Source organism: Palaemon carinicauda, chromosome 5, assembly GCF_036898095.1.
Source record: "Palaemon carinicauda isolate YSFRI2023 chromosome 5, ASM3689809v2, whole genome shotgun sequence".
NCBI lineage: Eukaryota > Metazoa > Arthropoda > Malacostraca > Decapoda > Palaemonidae > Palaemon > Palaemon carinicauda.
In genome coordinates, this window is record NC_090729.1 from 160,804,474 (window position 1) to 160,821,520 (window position 17,047).

General features: G+C 40.7%; 1 protein-coding gene across 2 annotated transcripts in view; it reads left to right on the top strand.

Moving 5' to 3' along the window:
- The window catches only part of LOC137641573 (COMM domain-containing protein 6-like), a 93,235-nt gene extending 83,399 nt beyond the window's left edge, over positions 1 to 9,836 (top strand). For both annotated transcript variants that reach the window (XM_068374270.1, XM_068374269.1), the window contains one exon: positions 8,465 to 9,836. In XM_068374270.1, the coding sequence (XP_068230371.1) occupies positions 8,465 to 8,649 (185 nt within the window). In that variant the 3' untranslated portion in view covers positions 8,650 to 9,836. The remainder of the gene's footprint in view (positions 1 to 8,464) is intronic.
- The last annotated feature ends 7,211 nt before the right edge of the window (positions 9,837 to 17,047 follow it).

Here is a 17,047-nt window from a genome sequence, read left to right on the forward strand (position 1 = left end):
ATAGCATATCCTCTCGGGACACGGACATTGCATCAGCGACAGAGGGCTTCAATGTTGACAGTGCAACAGTTTGTGTGGCACTGATGGCAGGACCGTAGGCACCCACATTCATGTCCATCAGTTCAAGAATATGTACGGCTAGATTTTCAACAGTTCATTCAATCGCTTTTCTGCCCTGCCATCAGTTAAAAAAGGGATTTTGACGTAGGAAAAATCTATTTCTGGGCGAGGGACCTGTGCCGCCCAGTGAATAAGCTCCATTTAGCACTTATTCTTAGGTAATTTACTGCTAAATATACCAGAGAAAAAATGTAAAGGAGTGCTAGGTTAACTAGCTCGCTCACCTATTGGTGTCGGTATAAAATTGGGCGTATAATCCAGAGGTCCCGCACTATTTAGATTCATCCACGACAAAGACCCCAATAGAGGAGAGCCGTTCAACCTCACTCGGCACCACCAACTCTGCATCCGCTCAGAACCCAACTCCTTAGCACCCAAAGTTTGGGGACTCCAAGGGAGAGGAGCTGGGAGGGTTCACTGGGCGGCACAGGTCCCTCGCCCAGAAATAGATTTTTCCTACGTCAAAATCCCTTTTCTGGGCTCGAACCTGTGCCGCCCAGTGAATCTATACAAGAGAAATGTCACCAAACTTGCAAGATAAAGGAAAAAACATAAGCGTAAGGGAAATACAGGATGCTTTAATCAGAGATGAGTGCCACAAAACAATTATAAGGGTATCTTAAAAGGAACATAAATCCACTTGGTAGAACAACTGACAAATAAGGTATAATAATGCCGTGAGTGATAATATATACAGATACTCAGGAGTTAAACATTTACAAATATAATAATAGTATTCAGGTGCGAAACCAACGAATACAAATAGGGTATAAATGAGGCAGGTAAGGGGAGAGATAAAATGACAAGGCATTAACATGTGAGTCACCTGGGAGTAACTACGCTCCCTGCAGCTACTGTAGAAAATTTTAGGGCTTCCAAATGTTTAAGGTAGTGTTTCTTGAACACTGACGGTGATTTCCACCCTGTATACCTGGAAAGGTCCGTAAAATTCATGTGGTGAAAAAAGTTCACCGAAGTAGCAACCGCTCTGATATCATGTGCAAGAGGGAAAGAGTCAGGGCTAGCTTGTTTAATAAAATACAAAATTTGTTGCCTGATCCCTTTAATGGTAATGGTACCACCTTGTTCTCTGACGAATAGAGGCCCGGAGGAGTTAGAGGAGGTCCGGGATAAATAAGACCTAAGAGTAGTAACAGGGCACAGAGACGGATCTTGCGTGAGGGGAACAATTTTCCAGGAGGACCATCTGTTCTGAGGGTCTTCGTTCTTTGCCAAAAAGAATTTGTTAGGTGAAAGAAGGACCTCTCCCGAAGGAAGGAACTCAATATGACCCGGGTCTCTCGATAAGGCTGCCAGTTCCGAAATTCTTGCCCCGGAAGCCAAGCTCACCAGGAAAAGTGTTTTCCTGAGAAGGGGAATGTAATCACAAGAACTGTTAATGGTATCCGACGCCAATTTGAGTACATCATTAAGGAACCAGGTCACCGGGGTAGGACGAGTAACCGGTTTCAGTCTGGCACAGGCTTTCGGAATTGAAGCTAACAAAGAGTCGGTTAAGTCTATGTTAAAACCCACTAGGAAAATCTTTTTCAAAGCAGATTTAATAGTGGTGATAGTATTGGCTGCCAGACCTGATTCTAATAAAGTTCTAAAGAAAGTGACTGTAAGGTTCAAGTTCATACAGTGCACGTCTGAGTCCATCAAAAATTTTGCCAACTTTTTAACTGCAGAATCATATTGGCGGATGGTGGAATCCCGTTTATCTGATTCTAGAAACAAGGTGTTTTGAGGATCGATATTGGCACCATGCATGGCCGCAAACTTCATGAAGTCCATAAAGTTAGGGCGCTCTGAATGTTTGAGAAAGCGTACACAACGCGTGTTTGTACTATCTGAGACAGAACCGGATTGGGTATCGGGTGAGGATATAGTCTCAACTCTCGCAGGAGAGGATACCAGTTGCTCTTGGGCCAGTTGGGTGTGACCAAGGCTACTTGTCCCTTGAAGGATCTCAGTTTGTCTAGGACTTTCAGTAAAAGATTCACCGGGGGAAAGAGATAAATCCTTTCCCAGATGTCCCAATTCTGTGACATGGCGTCTGTGGCATAAGCCCGAAGGTCTAGATTGGGAGCCACATATACTCTCAATTTGTGGTTGGACTCCGTGGCGAAGAGGTCCACTTGGAGACCGGGAACCCGAGAGAGAATCCACCGGAATGACTTTAGATCGAGTGACCATTCCGATTCTAGAGGGGAGGTCCGGGACAAGGCGTCTGCCACTACGTTCCGGACTCCCGCCAGGTGGACAGCTGAAAGATGCCAACGGTTCGAGGCTGCTAGGGAGAATATGGCTACTAGAACATGGTTCAGGGGCCCTGAATTTGACCCGCCTCTGTTGAGGCAGCGGACCACCACTTCGCTGTCGAGGACCAGACGAAGGTGTTGTCTCTTGGATAGAGCGAGACGTTTCAGGGTTAGAAGAACTGCCATGGCCTCCAGCACATTGATGTGAAATTGGCGGAATAAGGGAGACCAAAGACCTTGAACTTTCCTGAGCTGAGAATAGCCGCCCCAACCTGATAGGGATGCGTCCGTGTGAATGATTAACTTCGGAGGCGGGAGTCGAAGGGGAACTGACTTTGACAGATTGTTGGCTCTTGTCCAAGGAAGAAGTCTCTCCCGTAGAATGGGAGGAAGGCGGACTTTCCTGTCCCGGAGCTTCCGGTTCGCCCTCAAACGCCAGACACGATTGATATCTTTCAATTTTGCCTTCAGAAGTAGATCCGTCACTGAGGCAAATTGAAGGGACCCTAGAATCCTCTCTTGGAGACGTCTGGAACTTACTTTGTCTTTGAGAAAGCGTTTGGTGTTCCTTGCAATCTCTAACCTCTTGGGTTTGGGAAGACACAGAGTATGAGATATAAGATCCCATTGCAGGCCGAGCCATTGGAACTTTGATTTCGGAAGAAGACGGGACTTCTTGAAGTTGATCTGGAAGCCTAGAGATTGAAGATATTGGATGACTCTGTGAGTGGCTTTTAGGCAATTTTGGGAGGTGTCTGACCAAATGAGCCAGTCGTCCAGATAGGCTACTACTTGAATCCCTTGATTTCTGAGTTCCTGAACAGCGACTTCTGCTAACTTTGTGAAGATCCTTGGGGCGATGTTGAGCCCGAAAGGCATCACTTTGAAGGAGTAATTTTTGTCCCCTAGGCGGAAGCCTAGATACGGACGGAAGTGTCTCGCTATCGGGACGTGATAATAGGCGTCTGTAAGATCGATAGAGGTGGTGACGGCCCCACGGGGAAGTAAGGTCCGCACCTGCGAGACGGTAAGCATTCGAAACTTGTCGCATTGAATGGACAAGTTGAGAAGGGATAGGTCTAGAATCACTCTTCTCTTGTCTGAATCCTTCTTTGGGACACTGAACAGCCGACCCTGAAACTTCAGGTGTTTCGTTTCTTGTATGGCGTTCTTTTGTAACAGATCCTGGACAAATTCGACTAGGTCCGGAGTGGAATGTTGATGAAATTTGTTCGGAGGAGGAGGCCCTTGAATCCAACTCCACCCCAGTCCCTTGGAGATGATACTGAAAGCCCAGGGACTGAACCTCCATTTGTTGCAGAAGGCATAAAGCCTCCCCCCTACCTGCTGCACCTCAGTATTGGCTTGAGGAGTTGCCTCCACATCCGCCTCGGAAGTTCTTTCCCTTGCGAAAGACTCTTCCTCTACCTCTGTTCTGGTTTGAACCACGGTGGTAGCCTCTACCTCTGTTATAACTCTGGGAAGAGCTATGAGCCTCATAAGACTGGTTAAAGGCAGGAGAGGTGGTGGAGGCACCGGAAAGCTGGCTCTTAGGGAGCAGAACGGTGACATAGTCGTCCGAAGGAGCCTGAGAGGTGGAAGGCTGCGCAGGAGCAACGGGAGATGGAGGAAGAGGCAGTCGGAAATTGGACGAACTACTCTGCTGTTGCCTGAACTGGGTGGAGGTATACGGGCGGAGCTTCTTCCTACCCCGGGCTTGGTAATTTGCGGGGTCATATTTCCGTTTAGGAGTCAAACCCCAACGGGCTTTAAGGCTCTGATTGACTCTAGTGGCCTCTGCCAAGACTTCCTCCACAAGATCCTCAGGGAAGAGATTTGAACCCCAGCAAGAGGACCGGATAAGCTTATTAGGCTCGTGCCTAATAGTCGCCTCAGCCAGGACGTGTTTGCGACACCTACGTTTAGCAATAGCGAAGTCATAAAGATCATAATACAATGACTGCAACGTAGCCTTATTGAGAGACTTAAAGATACTCTCAGTATCATAAGTCAAGGCTATCGACTCCGTGGATGTGGCCAAGTTCAGAGTTCGGCCAACACGTAGGCGGGAATCATACTCCTGTTTAATGAGGGATTCCGGGAGACGGGGAAGCCGCTCACTAAACATAACTGAGGCACAGTCCGCTGATAGCTTGCCCGAGGTAAAAGTGGTATGTACATTGTCCCAACACTCAATGCCAGAAGGAAGAAGGAGGGAGATCGGATCCACCTCTCGGATGGGAGGCAAGGGCTTCTCCTCCAGAGCATATTGGAAAGCAAGCTCTGCTACCTTATTGACGCATGGAGTCACGGTGTTTTTGTCCATTAAAAACATTGTGAAGGAACTCTTATACGGCGTCAACATGGTGTTGGTGCAACCAATGTCGTTCAGGAACCTAGCCCAAACAGATTGGGCTTGTTCTTTTGGGAAGATGACGGTCTCTTTGGGGACCTTATCTAGCCGAACCAGAGCTTCCTCGGTAAGCCTGGCATAACCATGAAATGGAAATGCCAGACCAGGAGGAAAGAATTCAAAGTCCTCTAGAGGACGAGTGCCAAGACCTTCCAAAGTTAACATTCCGTCTGAGAACGGAGAATGAAGAGCCATGCGCCAAGGATTATTCTTGGTAAACGGCGGAAGCTTAGAGGCATCCGGGATGAGAGAGCTTTGGACTCGCTCCGGAGCACCTTGCTCTAATGCCCCAAGTCTCTGACCGATGTTAGAGAACATCGTGTCCATCTTGGCCTGCATTTCCGACACCAACTTAGCTTGCATCTCCGACACAATGCGAAGCATGGCTGATTCGGAAAGGCCCGGGCTAGGAGCAGGAGTGGCGGATTGTACTCCCGGGTCGTGAGACTTAGAGGAGGAGCCGGAAGCCTTAGATGACGGGTTTGTATTCTGCTTAGAACTATGGGAAGCCTTGTGAGGCTTACGAGCTTTAGGTAAGGTTCTAGATGTAGACTTATCCTTGGGGGGAACCGGGTGCGATCGTTGAGACGAATCACGGTCCCCAGACAAACCATGAAAGGAAGAGCGATCAGAAGAAGAAGAAAGAGCGGGGCTGAGGATAGGAATCTCAGCACCGGTAACACCTGCCTCACTTACCACCCTACCTGCGTCCGGATCATCCAATAACATGGGTTCGACGTCCAGGTTCATGGAAGCAACATTGTCTTCCAGATTTCCGGGGGCATCCGACGGATCTTGATCTTGATCAATAAACCCCGCTATGGTGGCATCAATGTGGGCAATGATGGGAGCTGCAACATGCCTAGCCACAGCGGCTGAAGACTTGGCGTTGGGATAGACCATGGCACAATAGTCTTCGGATAGGACGTAAGGCTGCTTGGATTTCACGTTTCGGGCAAAACCACCAACCCACACTTTCAGTGTGGCCCGAGCCGCAGACTTCTGCTCCGGGGATGCCTGAAATAATAGCGGGAGTTATAAAAAGGAAGACTCCCAGTGGTCCTTCAAGATCATAGAAATCTCACTAAATAGTGTATGTATACCAAAAAAGGTAAAACAAATAAGGCCACATAGCCAACAGGACTCACCGAGTCAGATCCAAGGGTGGTGATGAGGTCAAAACAGACCATGCAGTTATCAGGGTGCCAGACCACGATGTCCTCCAGCTGAACCCCGCAGAGGGTGTGAGACCGACATACGGTATGCCCACAAGGCTGATGCAGAACAGCCGCACAGGCCGTCGTCTGACAATGCACCATCTATAAAAAGAATAGTATATGAGAAACTGTAATTCTCTTAAGTAGGGGCGGGTCCGGAGGACCCGGGCCTAACATAAGTCTAACTTAAGACTAGAGCTTAACTGTAATACTCTTAAGTAGGGGCGGGTCCGGAGGACCCGGGCCTAAACATAAGTCTAACTTAAGACTAGAGCTTAACTGTAATACTCTTAAGTAGGGGCGGGTCCGGAGGACCCGGGCCTAAACATAAGTCTAACTTAAGACTAGAGTATAGCTATCCATTCCGGTCGAGCCGGGAGCATAAAAAGGATGCAACAAAGGATTAAGACACATAGTGTCTGATTTCCCGGGGCAAGGTTAAGCCCCGGGCCGGGAAATAAAAGTATATCCATAAACCAATTCATATAGGAACTCCGAGATAGTAATCTGTCATATATAATCATATATAATCATAGGAACTGTTATAAATTAATAGGGGGGCGGAACTGTAGATAAGAACCGCCAACCGAACCCGGAGGGTTTCGTATAACATAATAAAAGTGTGATAAGTGAATATAAAATAGGGTGCACCGGGATCCAACTCTGTTGACCGGTGGCCAACCCGTCTAGACAGAGACGAACCCGCCGGGACACCCGGAGAACAAAGTCCATACACACTGAACTACCCCCTCTAAAAGGAGGGAAGGCAACGGTCCCCTAGGGGAGGGGGGAGAGAAGCGTAGCCGCCCACCTAGCGAGAGGGGGAGCTTGGGGGAGGATCACGTGATACAGAGCAGCAGGGCTACCAACTGACGATCCCCAACCAGACAGATCAAACGGAGTAATAGCACAAATATTCATTATAATAGTAATAGCGTTGAACACTTATATAAATATACACATAAAAAATTTAGGGCAAGGCATGCAACATAATAAATAAATCACAAAGGACACACCTGATGACTTATAAAATAAAATTGCCGCCTAGTAACGAAGGTCGGCAAGCCATAACGATACGTAACTGATATCGGCCCTAAAAATGAACCACGAGGGTTCTAAACGCTAAATAATGAATATCCATAATAACAAATAACATTTAATTAATAATAAAAATAATACACATAGTAACACCGCGAGTGAAACTAAAAGCTCTCAAAACAGGAGTACCAACTGTAAGCGGAATCAAGCAAGATCGATATGAACGAAGAGAATAAACTCCTATAATTTAAATATTAAACGATCTAGATTGCTCAAAACACAGCAAAACATAGCTTGGTACTCAACTTAGACGGTGTCTCCTGGGAAACCGATGAAGAAGCCATAATCCAGTGGAAAATAGCGAAATACGAGAGCACAACAAAAAAGCGGGTTACAACACAGGCGTGCTAAAAGGAGTTGGGTTCTGAGCGGATGCAGAGTTGGTGGTGCCGAGTGAGGTTGAACGGCTCTCCTCTATTGGGGTCTTTGTCGTGGATGAATCTAAATAGTGCGGGACCTCTGGATTATACGCCCAATTTTATACCGACACCAATAGGTGAGCGAGCTAGTTAACCTAGCACTCCTTTACATTTTTTCTCTGGTATATTTAGCAGTAAATTACCTAAGAATAAGTGCTAAATGGAGCTTATTCACTGGGCGGCACAGGTTTGAGCCCAGAAATACCCCCATACTTACTCAAAGTGGCCTGAAGAAACCAGTAAAATTTGGTTTCCTCAGTCAGCCTGTGAGATAAAACTGAGCATATAACATGGACTTCAGGAACAGGACACTTTACTGGACAACCCCAGACTTCTTATTTTACTTTCTGATTCATCTCTTTGAGGAAAGTAAACTCAAGCCCTCAACAATTCTTTCATTTAGATCTGCCCCCCCCCCCCCCCCTGGTCTTCTCTTTCTGGCCAAGAATGGAACCCTCTCTATATCTCGGCATTACAGCCATGTTGTGATAACCTCTGCCTGATGTGTACCCTGCAATCCTTTTTGCTGGGATCCACATCATCAGATGGTAGTTTGTTTCAGAATACCTTAACCAACACGCACTTTTATACGGTAGTTATATATTTTTTCATAACCATCATTTAAAAGGCCAATCCACTGTCCATCAACTAACATATGCGAAAAAAGCTTGCATCTTTAAAATTCCTTTCTAATATTTATTTTCAAGATATCTAGCACTTTATGGGTTGGTCTGGGCACAGGGTAGTTTATAAGATACTACCTGAAAGGAATCCAGGTAGTTCAGCTTCTTCGCATAATGCTTGGCTGTATTATGGCACCTAATACTTACGGATAAGGAGGGTGGGGTGTATGAGAAAATAGTAAAGTTTGGAAATATGTTTGGAGAAGCTTTCTAATTAAGTCATAATTTGATGATTTTATTTCATTTGCAGTTGTAGCTGGCAGTAGTATTAAAGAAGAAACTGGGAGGACCTTTGTGCAAGTTAAGCTATTGTCTCGTTCATCTGAGGGCTCTGTTTCTTCACAACACATAGAAATGTCTCTTGAGAAATTTTATGATTTTCTTCATCAGTTAGAAAAAGCTAAAGCAAGTTTTGATTATATTAATTATTTGTGAGTTATCTCAATTATATACAAACAGTCTAGTTTTTAAGGAACTCTATTGGTGCTGTGATGATATACCAGCATTCCATATACTGTAGTTACTGTACAGTATATTTGAGTTATGGAAACATTGATATTACATGAAATTGAGCACAGACTAGTATTTCCATACAAATTTAAATGCAAAATTAAAAAGAAATGCAATTATTTATGAGTTATTTGACATAAATTTGTTATGCTCTTAGTATAGTTCAATCAGACTAGTAAATCTATCATCTAGATTCATTGGAGAGTGCCTTATAGTCTTCATTGAAGAACCAAAATTATGACAAAGAACAATTTAAAAAGATGAATGGCAATCTTGTCTAATTTATAAAGTCAAAGGGGTTGAAGTGTAGAAATAAAGAGGAGAAAGAATTTAAAAGATTGACGATCTTATGAGAATAAGTACAGAAGTGGGACGCACATGTTACTTCATGCTTTAATTTTTCCTGCCATGACTTATTTAGATAAAGGATAGATTATTTTAATGCAAACTTGGGTAGAATTAGTAATTGTACTGTTTTGCTCTGGATGATTATCAACAGAAATGCTCTTAAAACTAACATTCTGTAGTCATTGAATATTATATGGCATTTGCACTTGTAACCCCACCCACTTTGTTTTCGCATGTACAAAACAAGTTTTTTAATTCCAGTTGATTTTATTCAAATACTCTAGATTTGGTATTAGATATTCTGTATGATTTTCATACTTTCTCTATATAATCAATTACTTCTCTTATTCTAGGTGATATACAAGTACTTGTATCAATAGACTTTCCCAGATGTTTTTGTGTGTAATTCCTGGCATGTTTCTATATACAATACAGTACATCAGTACAGTATTTATTACATCATGTATATAAATACCAGTTGACTCATATAATGTTTATCTCTAACATTTAGAAATTTTCTCTACAGTATATTGTACTAGTATTTCTTACATCATGTTCACTATTTTACTATCCATTATCCGTTTTACACAAATTGCACATTAAGTTCATAAAAACTAATTCAGTTGCATTTTTTCATGCTGGATACTATATCAGAATTTCCTTTAGTTTACTGACATCTTCACTAAGAAAGAATATCAAGTTTAATATTTGTAAAATTGCCTGTTACAGGACGTGGAAAGATTATAAAGTCTAACAAATGGAAACTTGGTTTTGTCATTAGATCAAGATAGACAAAATGTACTGTCCTCATACTTACATGTGAAATAAATGGATTTTGACAAAGGAAAAATCTATTTCTGGGGTCAACCTGTGTCGCACCGTGAAATGTTCCTTATAGCACCATTTCTAAGGTATAAATACTGCTAAATATACCAGAGAAAAAAGTGGCATGGAATGCCAGGAATATACCCAGCTTGCTCACCCTTATAGGGTTTCGGTTTAGTAACTGGGGCGTGTTAAAACCACTATCAGAGGTCCCTTACCAATTAGTCTTCTCCTTCCTCAACATCCCCTGTTACTACGAGGTGCTGTTCTACATCCGACTACTGCCCGCTACTACCACTACCATCCACACGCCTCCCGTCATTCCTTTCTTAGCACTGTGATATCCACACGCGTTCTGTGTTCGTAGCTTCTTTTTTACTGTGTTGTGTAGATGTCTGACCTTTTGGAGACTCCTGCTCCCAAGTTAAGTATTGCAATTATCTGTTTTGATAATTCGAGGTAGCGACATACGTAAAATTAAAAATATTGTTAATTTTAGTCTCGTCAGTATTGTATGATGCCTTACCCTCGACAGTCATTTTGGTGTCGCTACCTCCGAGAGCTTCATGATTATTTACGACTTTCAATTAGTTCCTCATACTAATTGTATTCTTGTTTATTTAGCTCTAGACATCTTATACAGTGATTAATTATGGTTATTTAAGTTTTTACCTTATCAGTCTGTCAAAATACAGGAATTCATGTGTGTTCCAGATACTGTATGTATTACCTAGTGTACTCCGTTAAGTTACTTTAAAAATAACAGAGCCTTTGAAATTGAAGAATTATAGATTTTTTGATAAATATCTGATACTCGGGTCTTACTGTCTAGATAACTAAACAGCATTATGTGACTGATGTGTGAAACTTGAAGCAACCAGAAGTTTTCAAATTATTTTTGTTTTTTCCTGGTATAGATAGGTCTCACATCCTTTTTATCACTCTCAGTTGAGTCCTATCCTACTCTTTTAGTATTTTATATAAAATATCATCATCAGCTATTGCTGGTCCACTGCTGGACAAAGGCCTTAGACATAATCTTCCACTCCTGTTTGTTTATGGTGTTTCTATGCCAGTTTATACCCGCAATTTTTTGTACCTCACCAATCCATCTTCTCCTCCTTATCCTACTTCGTTTGCATTCTGTAGGGACCCCTTCTGTAATTATTTTTTTCCATCCATAATCTGTCATTCTCTTTATGTGTCTTGCGCATGTCCAGTTCTTTTTCTTACTTCTTCTTAGAATATCCTCTACTTTAGTTTGCTGTCATATCCATATTGCTCTTTTTCTGTCGCTTAGTATTTATCTCATAATTATTCTTTCCATAGCTATTTGAGTTGTAACTGGTTTATGTTCTAAGGCTTTAATAATGCTCCAAGTTTCTGATGCATAAGTTTATACTGGCAGGACCATCTGATAAATACTTTTCTCTTTAGAGAAAGTGGTATTTTATATTTCATAATATAAGTTTGTTTACGAAAAATTCTCCATCCCATGCACAATATGAAGTTTAATATAATACAGACCAATAAATTATTGTATGTTTTAGATGAACTACAGAATGCAGTAAATGGAATTTCTAATCCTGTTCGGACACAACAGAGTATCAAGGTTTGCTTACCGGAAGTAAAGATTAACAGCTTTGAAGGAAAGGTAGAAGAATGGCAAACTTTGCAGAAGAGTTTCCATTCATTAGTTCATGATCATAAGGATATGGACAAAGTATTAAAGATTACACACCTTAGGTCATATTTGAAAGGTAACACATGTTAGTTGTCTCAGGATTTCAGGACAGACCAAGTTTATGATAATGCTATTGCAGCTTTGCAAGATATATTTTTTAACCCAGAAAAGATAAAGCAAACATTAGAGTTTCAGTTATTCGGTATGGTTAAGTCTAAAAATACTGCTAAGGAATTAGAGCACTTTAAGTTGAATTTGGAAAGACCTATGAAGACTTTTCAATAGTATGTTACTGAATTACAGCTTCCCATTGGCTTATTGCTGTTGTATTACAGAGTAAATTCCCTACAGAGGCAGAGGTGTTAATTATTCAGAAATTTCAGATTAGATATTTTTCATGTTGAAATCAGCACAGGTCTTGCCAACCACCTTGAATTTATTTATAGGATGCCAAATAGGGGTAAATTGCAGTCTGATAATGATAAATTTGACATGAAAGGAACAAATCTCAATTTAGAGATAAAGTGAAATTCTCCGACCCGACACAGCAGGTGTCTACAGATAAAACTCAAATTGGAACTTACTCGGTTGAAGTAACATCTAAAAACCAATGTTTATTGTGTTAATCAGAGGGTCACAGAGCCAGATGGTGTTCAAAATAGAGTATGGTGATGCAACTTCCCGAGAAGTATGCTGATACATATGGGATGGTGTTCTAGATGTTTAAGATATGGGCATAGTGGCCAGTGTTTGCAGCCAGTTAAATGCTTTGTCTGTAATAAGAATAATCATGATAAAGTTTTTTGTTACAGCAATTTTGAAGGCAAGTTGCAAAGTTAGGGGAAATCAGATAGTACTGTGAATTCAGATAAGCAAGTTAACAGTACAAGCATTGAAGTTAAGAGTGTAGTTTAAAGTACAAAGAGCCAACGCCTTAGGTCAAAGTATCTAATGATGATAATTCCAAGTAAGAGTATGTTCGCTGTTTTTTTCTATCCTGGATCACAAATTTCATTAATTACTTCCAAGTTAGGTAAGGCACTACAACAAAAGACTCTTGGGAGTCAACAACTTGTTTTGTAAGGTTTGCAGTCAGAACCAAAGGAGGGACAATTTATTGTAACACCTGTAATTTCTTTAAGTAGGAGGATTAAGAAGATGAAAGTTGTAATTGTGAATTACCAGGTAGTAATTTCATCACCTGGCATGCATAAGGTTTATAGCATGAGGCAGGGCAAAGTTATTAAAATGCAGATAAAATTTCATCCGACGCTGTTTCAGGGATTGAATTAATGATCGGTTGTGATTATTTTGCTGATTTTGTTGGTAATTTTACCAAGTATGAAGGTGTTAGATTGTTTGAGGTAATGCAAATTGCAATTTTGGAGAAAACCATTCTTTATATACACATTCACACATTGATTGATGGTATTGTTAAGGCTAACATCTTACACTACTCCGTAGGATTTGCTGTATGCCCTTTTCTCAATGTCAGTAAAAGAGACGCAAAAGTCTTTAAGAGTTTAGTTTGGATATGAATACAGAATTTGATTGAATTCTTCAACATATACCCATTAGGTGGCTATCCCTGCAGTCATTCATTGAAAGACTTTTACTATCTTGGAAAGCTTTAGGTTCTTATTTCTTGGACACAACAACCTGCTCTAAACAACTACTTCAGCTTCTTCAAGTAGTTCTTATGTCTTCAATAATATACAGTATTTGGAAAAAAGAATTGCCTTAAATCTAAGTTTTATAGAAATTCCTTCCCAAAATATAAGAAATTTGTAAAAATTATAGAAGATTGGAGGTAGAAAGAGGCTTAATTTGGACATGGATAACCTTTTTGATGAAGTTTCACTAATTTAAGAAAGTCTCAGCAAGATTCAAAGTTCTTAACCGCTAGAAAAATGCAAAACAAGGCGCAAATGGCACATGATTTGAAAGTGCTAATAATAAGTGCATCAATAGTTTTAAAATAGTTTCATTTCTGCTTTTAATCTCTGGAACATCAGCATAGGCCTACTGTGAAAGCCTTTTTAGGGCAATGCCATCTAAATGGCGAAATAAATAAAAAAGATGCTCCGTAGAACTAACGAAAAGTGAACTTTTCCTATACATGTACTATAACTTGAAAGACACTTGTTGGGAATTTTTGGAAAAAAAGGAAACATGATTCACAATTGCTGAAGTTCACCAAAAGTCAGAACGAATATAACCTTGAAAACTAGAAACTTGTGTAAAGGTATGGTCAAATTATATTCAGACTTATGGATACGTTTAAATCTAATTTGATGATATGGCTATATTTTTAATTGTTATCCTTTATTGAAATTTGTAGAGTTAGCAACCCTATCTATAGAAGACAATCATATTTACAGAACGTATGTCAATAGTGTGAAATATCAAAATGGACAGTATTTTGTTTGTCTTCCTTGGAAAGAAAAGTGCCCTCTTCTGCCCAACAACTACAGAATGGCTTTAGGTCAAGTGCATTCAGTAGGTAAAATTTATGTAAGGTTGCTGAATATTTGGAGGTATACCATATTATTCAGTATCAGTTGAGACAGAATTCTATTGAGAAAGCTCCTGATGAAACAGAATTTTATTGAGAAAATTCTTGATACAGTACAGTTGTTGGTGCTAATAAACATATTCCACACCATGGGATGCTTAAGGATTTGGACACTACCCCCTTAAGGATAGTGTGTAATTGCAGTGCTCGAGGTAGAAAGAGTAATCCTTGTCTCAAGGACAGTGAAGTTAAAAAGTGATGTTTTGTTAAAGTTTAGGATCAAGGACAGTGAAGTTAAAAAGTGATGTTTTGTTAAAGTTTAGGATCAAGGATTTTGCATTTAGTGCAGATATTAGTAAGTCCTTTTTGCAGATAGGCCTGCAGATGTTGATCAAGATTTTTTTAGATTTCTGTGGTTCCAAGATCTGCAGAACCCAGAGCCAAGTTTAGACACTTATAGATTTCCTAGTGTGCTGTTTGGTAGCACATCATCTCCATTTTTTGTATGGTAACCCTTGACTGTCATTTGAGTAGGTCAGGTAACCCCTTTAATAAGAATTTGATCGTTAAATCCTTTCATGTTGATAATCTTCTTGGTAGTATGTCAAATGAAATAGAATTGTTAGAATTCTATGCTAAGGCTAACAAACACCTGAGGAGTGCCAATATAGCTTAGGACTTGGGTAACTAACGATATGAAAATTAAAATTGAAGATGACTGTAGTTATGATGTTCCTTCCCCTACTTCAGTTATTGCCTTGGATTGGAATGTCAATTCAGACATGCTTAGTCTAAAGTTGGCTGAATTATTTGCTCTTTAAGTAATCACAAAGTACAATTTACTTAGTTTGGTCTCAACTGTTTTTGATCCACTACGATTCCTTTGTCCAATAGTCATAAGAGGTAAAATCCTTATTCAAGCTCCTTGGAGGACCAACATCTCATAGAATAATCCATTAGGTAAAGGGTTTTTAAGTAGTTTGATGGAATTATATGAAGAGTTCAAGGTACTTAGTGAATTTTCAGTACCTCACAAGATCGTAATTCAAGGAGTATGCTATGTTTTATACATATTTTGTGACAGCTCGAGCAAAGCTTATGGCTGTGCAGCGTATTTGGTAGGAAATGGAGAAATTAATCTTATAATGGCAAAGGCTAAGGTTGCCCCCCTTAAAGTAAAAACACTTCCACAATTGGGAATGACATCAGATTGGTTTGGAACTAAATTAGCCAACAACATTTAAAAAATCTTAAGTGATATTGATATTTCATAATGTGTAATTTGATCTGATAATGAGGCTGCTACTCAGTGGGTCAGAAATGATAATTGCAAGATTACTTATATCAGAAACAGGGTAGCTGAGAGCAGAGAAGTATCAGCTAATTTTCAAATATTTCCTGTGTCTACTTGGGAAAATCCTGCTGACTTAGTGACTCATGGAGTCCAAGTTAAAGACTTGGTGTCAAATTCTTTATGGCTTAAATGTCCCGCTTGGCTACCATGTGAAAGTGTGTGGCCAAATCAAAGGGGTGAAGCTGTAGTTTCTGAGATAACGACAGAGAGACAAATTAATCCAGTTAAGATTGAATGTTTGTTTGAAGTTAAAGAATATACTTCTTTAGAGGAAATTTTCATGATAACGAAATATGCATTTCAGTTTCTAAAGAAATTGTTACTCAAGAAAGACATCACCCAATTGAGTGACAATAACAACTTTACCAGATCCAGCAGTTTATTGGCTGAAATATTATGAACTTACTAAGTTAAAAAAAACTTTTACTTGGCTGTTCTAATTTGAGAATTCCGATCTCATTGAATTTAAGTCCTTGTATGACATTTTGCAGATCCACATAGCTTGTCAGCTGAATGCTTTAATTTGATTAAGGATTTAGGGTTATATTTGGATCCATCCACTGGACTGATGAGATCAAGAGGTCAACTCCAGCATGCTGATATTGCTGTGAACTTCATACTGTATACCCTGGTGTACTAATACCTCCAGGAGAACATTTAACTAACTTTCTCATTCTGAAGGCACACAGGTATAATTTACGTGGAGGAGTACAGGAAACTATCGCTACTATTCGTCAACAACTTTGGATCCCTAAGAGAAGGGAAACAGTATGCAGAGTCATTAGAAAATTTGTTCTCCAGAAAAATTGAAGGTAAATCATGTTTGTTCCGTTACTGCATACAAAACCTCACTATTTATAGGGATATTACTTTTGGCAAAGCTGGTAGACGAGCCATAAAGCTTAGTGAGGGATAACTTCCCCAACATTTTGATAGCGGGAGGGGTGTGGGGTATTCATCTACCCCGCTCACTCACACACCTGGGCTGAGCACCCACATTACTTTAGGCTCGGGAAGAGAGATGTTGTTTTTCTCCACTCCAACTTGACTTTTTTTTTATGTTTTTTTATATACAGTACTGTATATGAAAACAGTCATGTAATGTTTTTATATATATTTAAGCTTTTCTTTACAGTGAATGTTGCTACTTGTGTGACAGCGTAGTGCAGCAGGTTTTCAAGGGCGGAAAACCTTCTTGGACTCCGGACAACCCATAGGCTGGTGGCCTTCCGAGTGACTCGGCCTCCGCCTCAGGAGTCTTCATAGTGTGTATATTCCTCTGTTCAGATGTTAACGTCACTCTCTGCGAGTTCTTGAAGGAAGACTTCTTGTGGCCTACCCATAGCTTGACTTAAGTCATCCTCTTCCTCGCTGAAAACGCCGCTCTTTTAAGTTGAAATAATAACTGTTTGTAATGTAACTTTCTCAGCTCTTGACGCTGCACTCATTCATGCTGCAATGGGCCAACGGCCATACTTAGCCGGCGTAGGGAGTGCATAGTCTTTAGCTTGTATGCTTTTTCCTTGGGGAACCCCTTTTCCTACTGGAGAGTTGAGTGGTTCTCTCAAGTAATTCCTTTTGCCAGCTGATTAGTTAA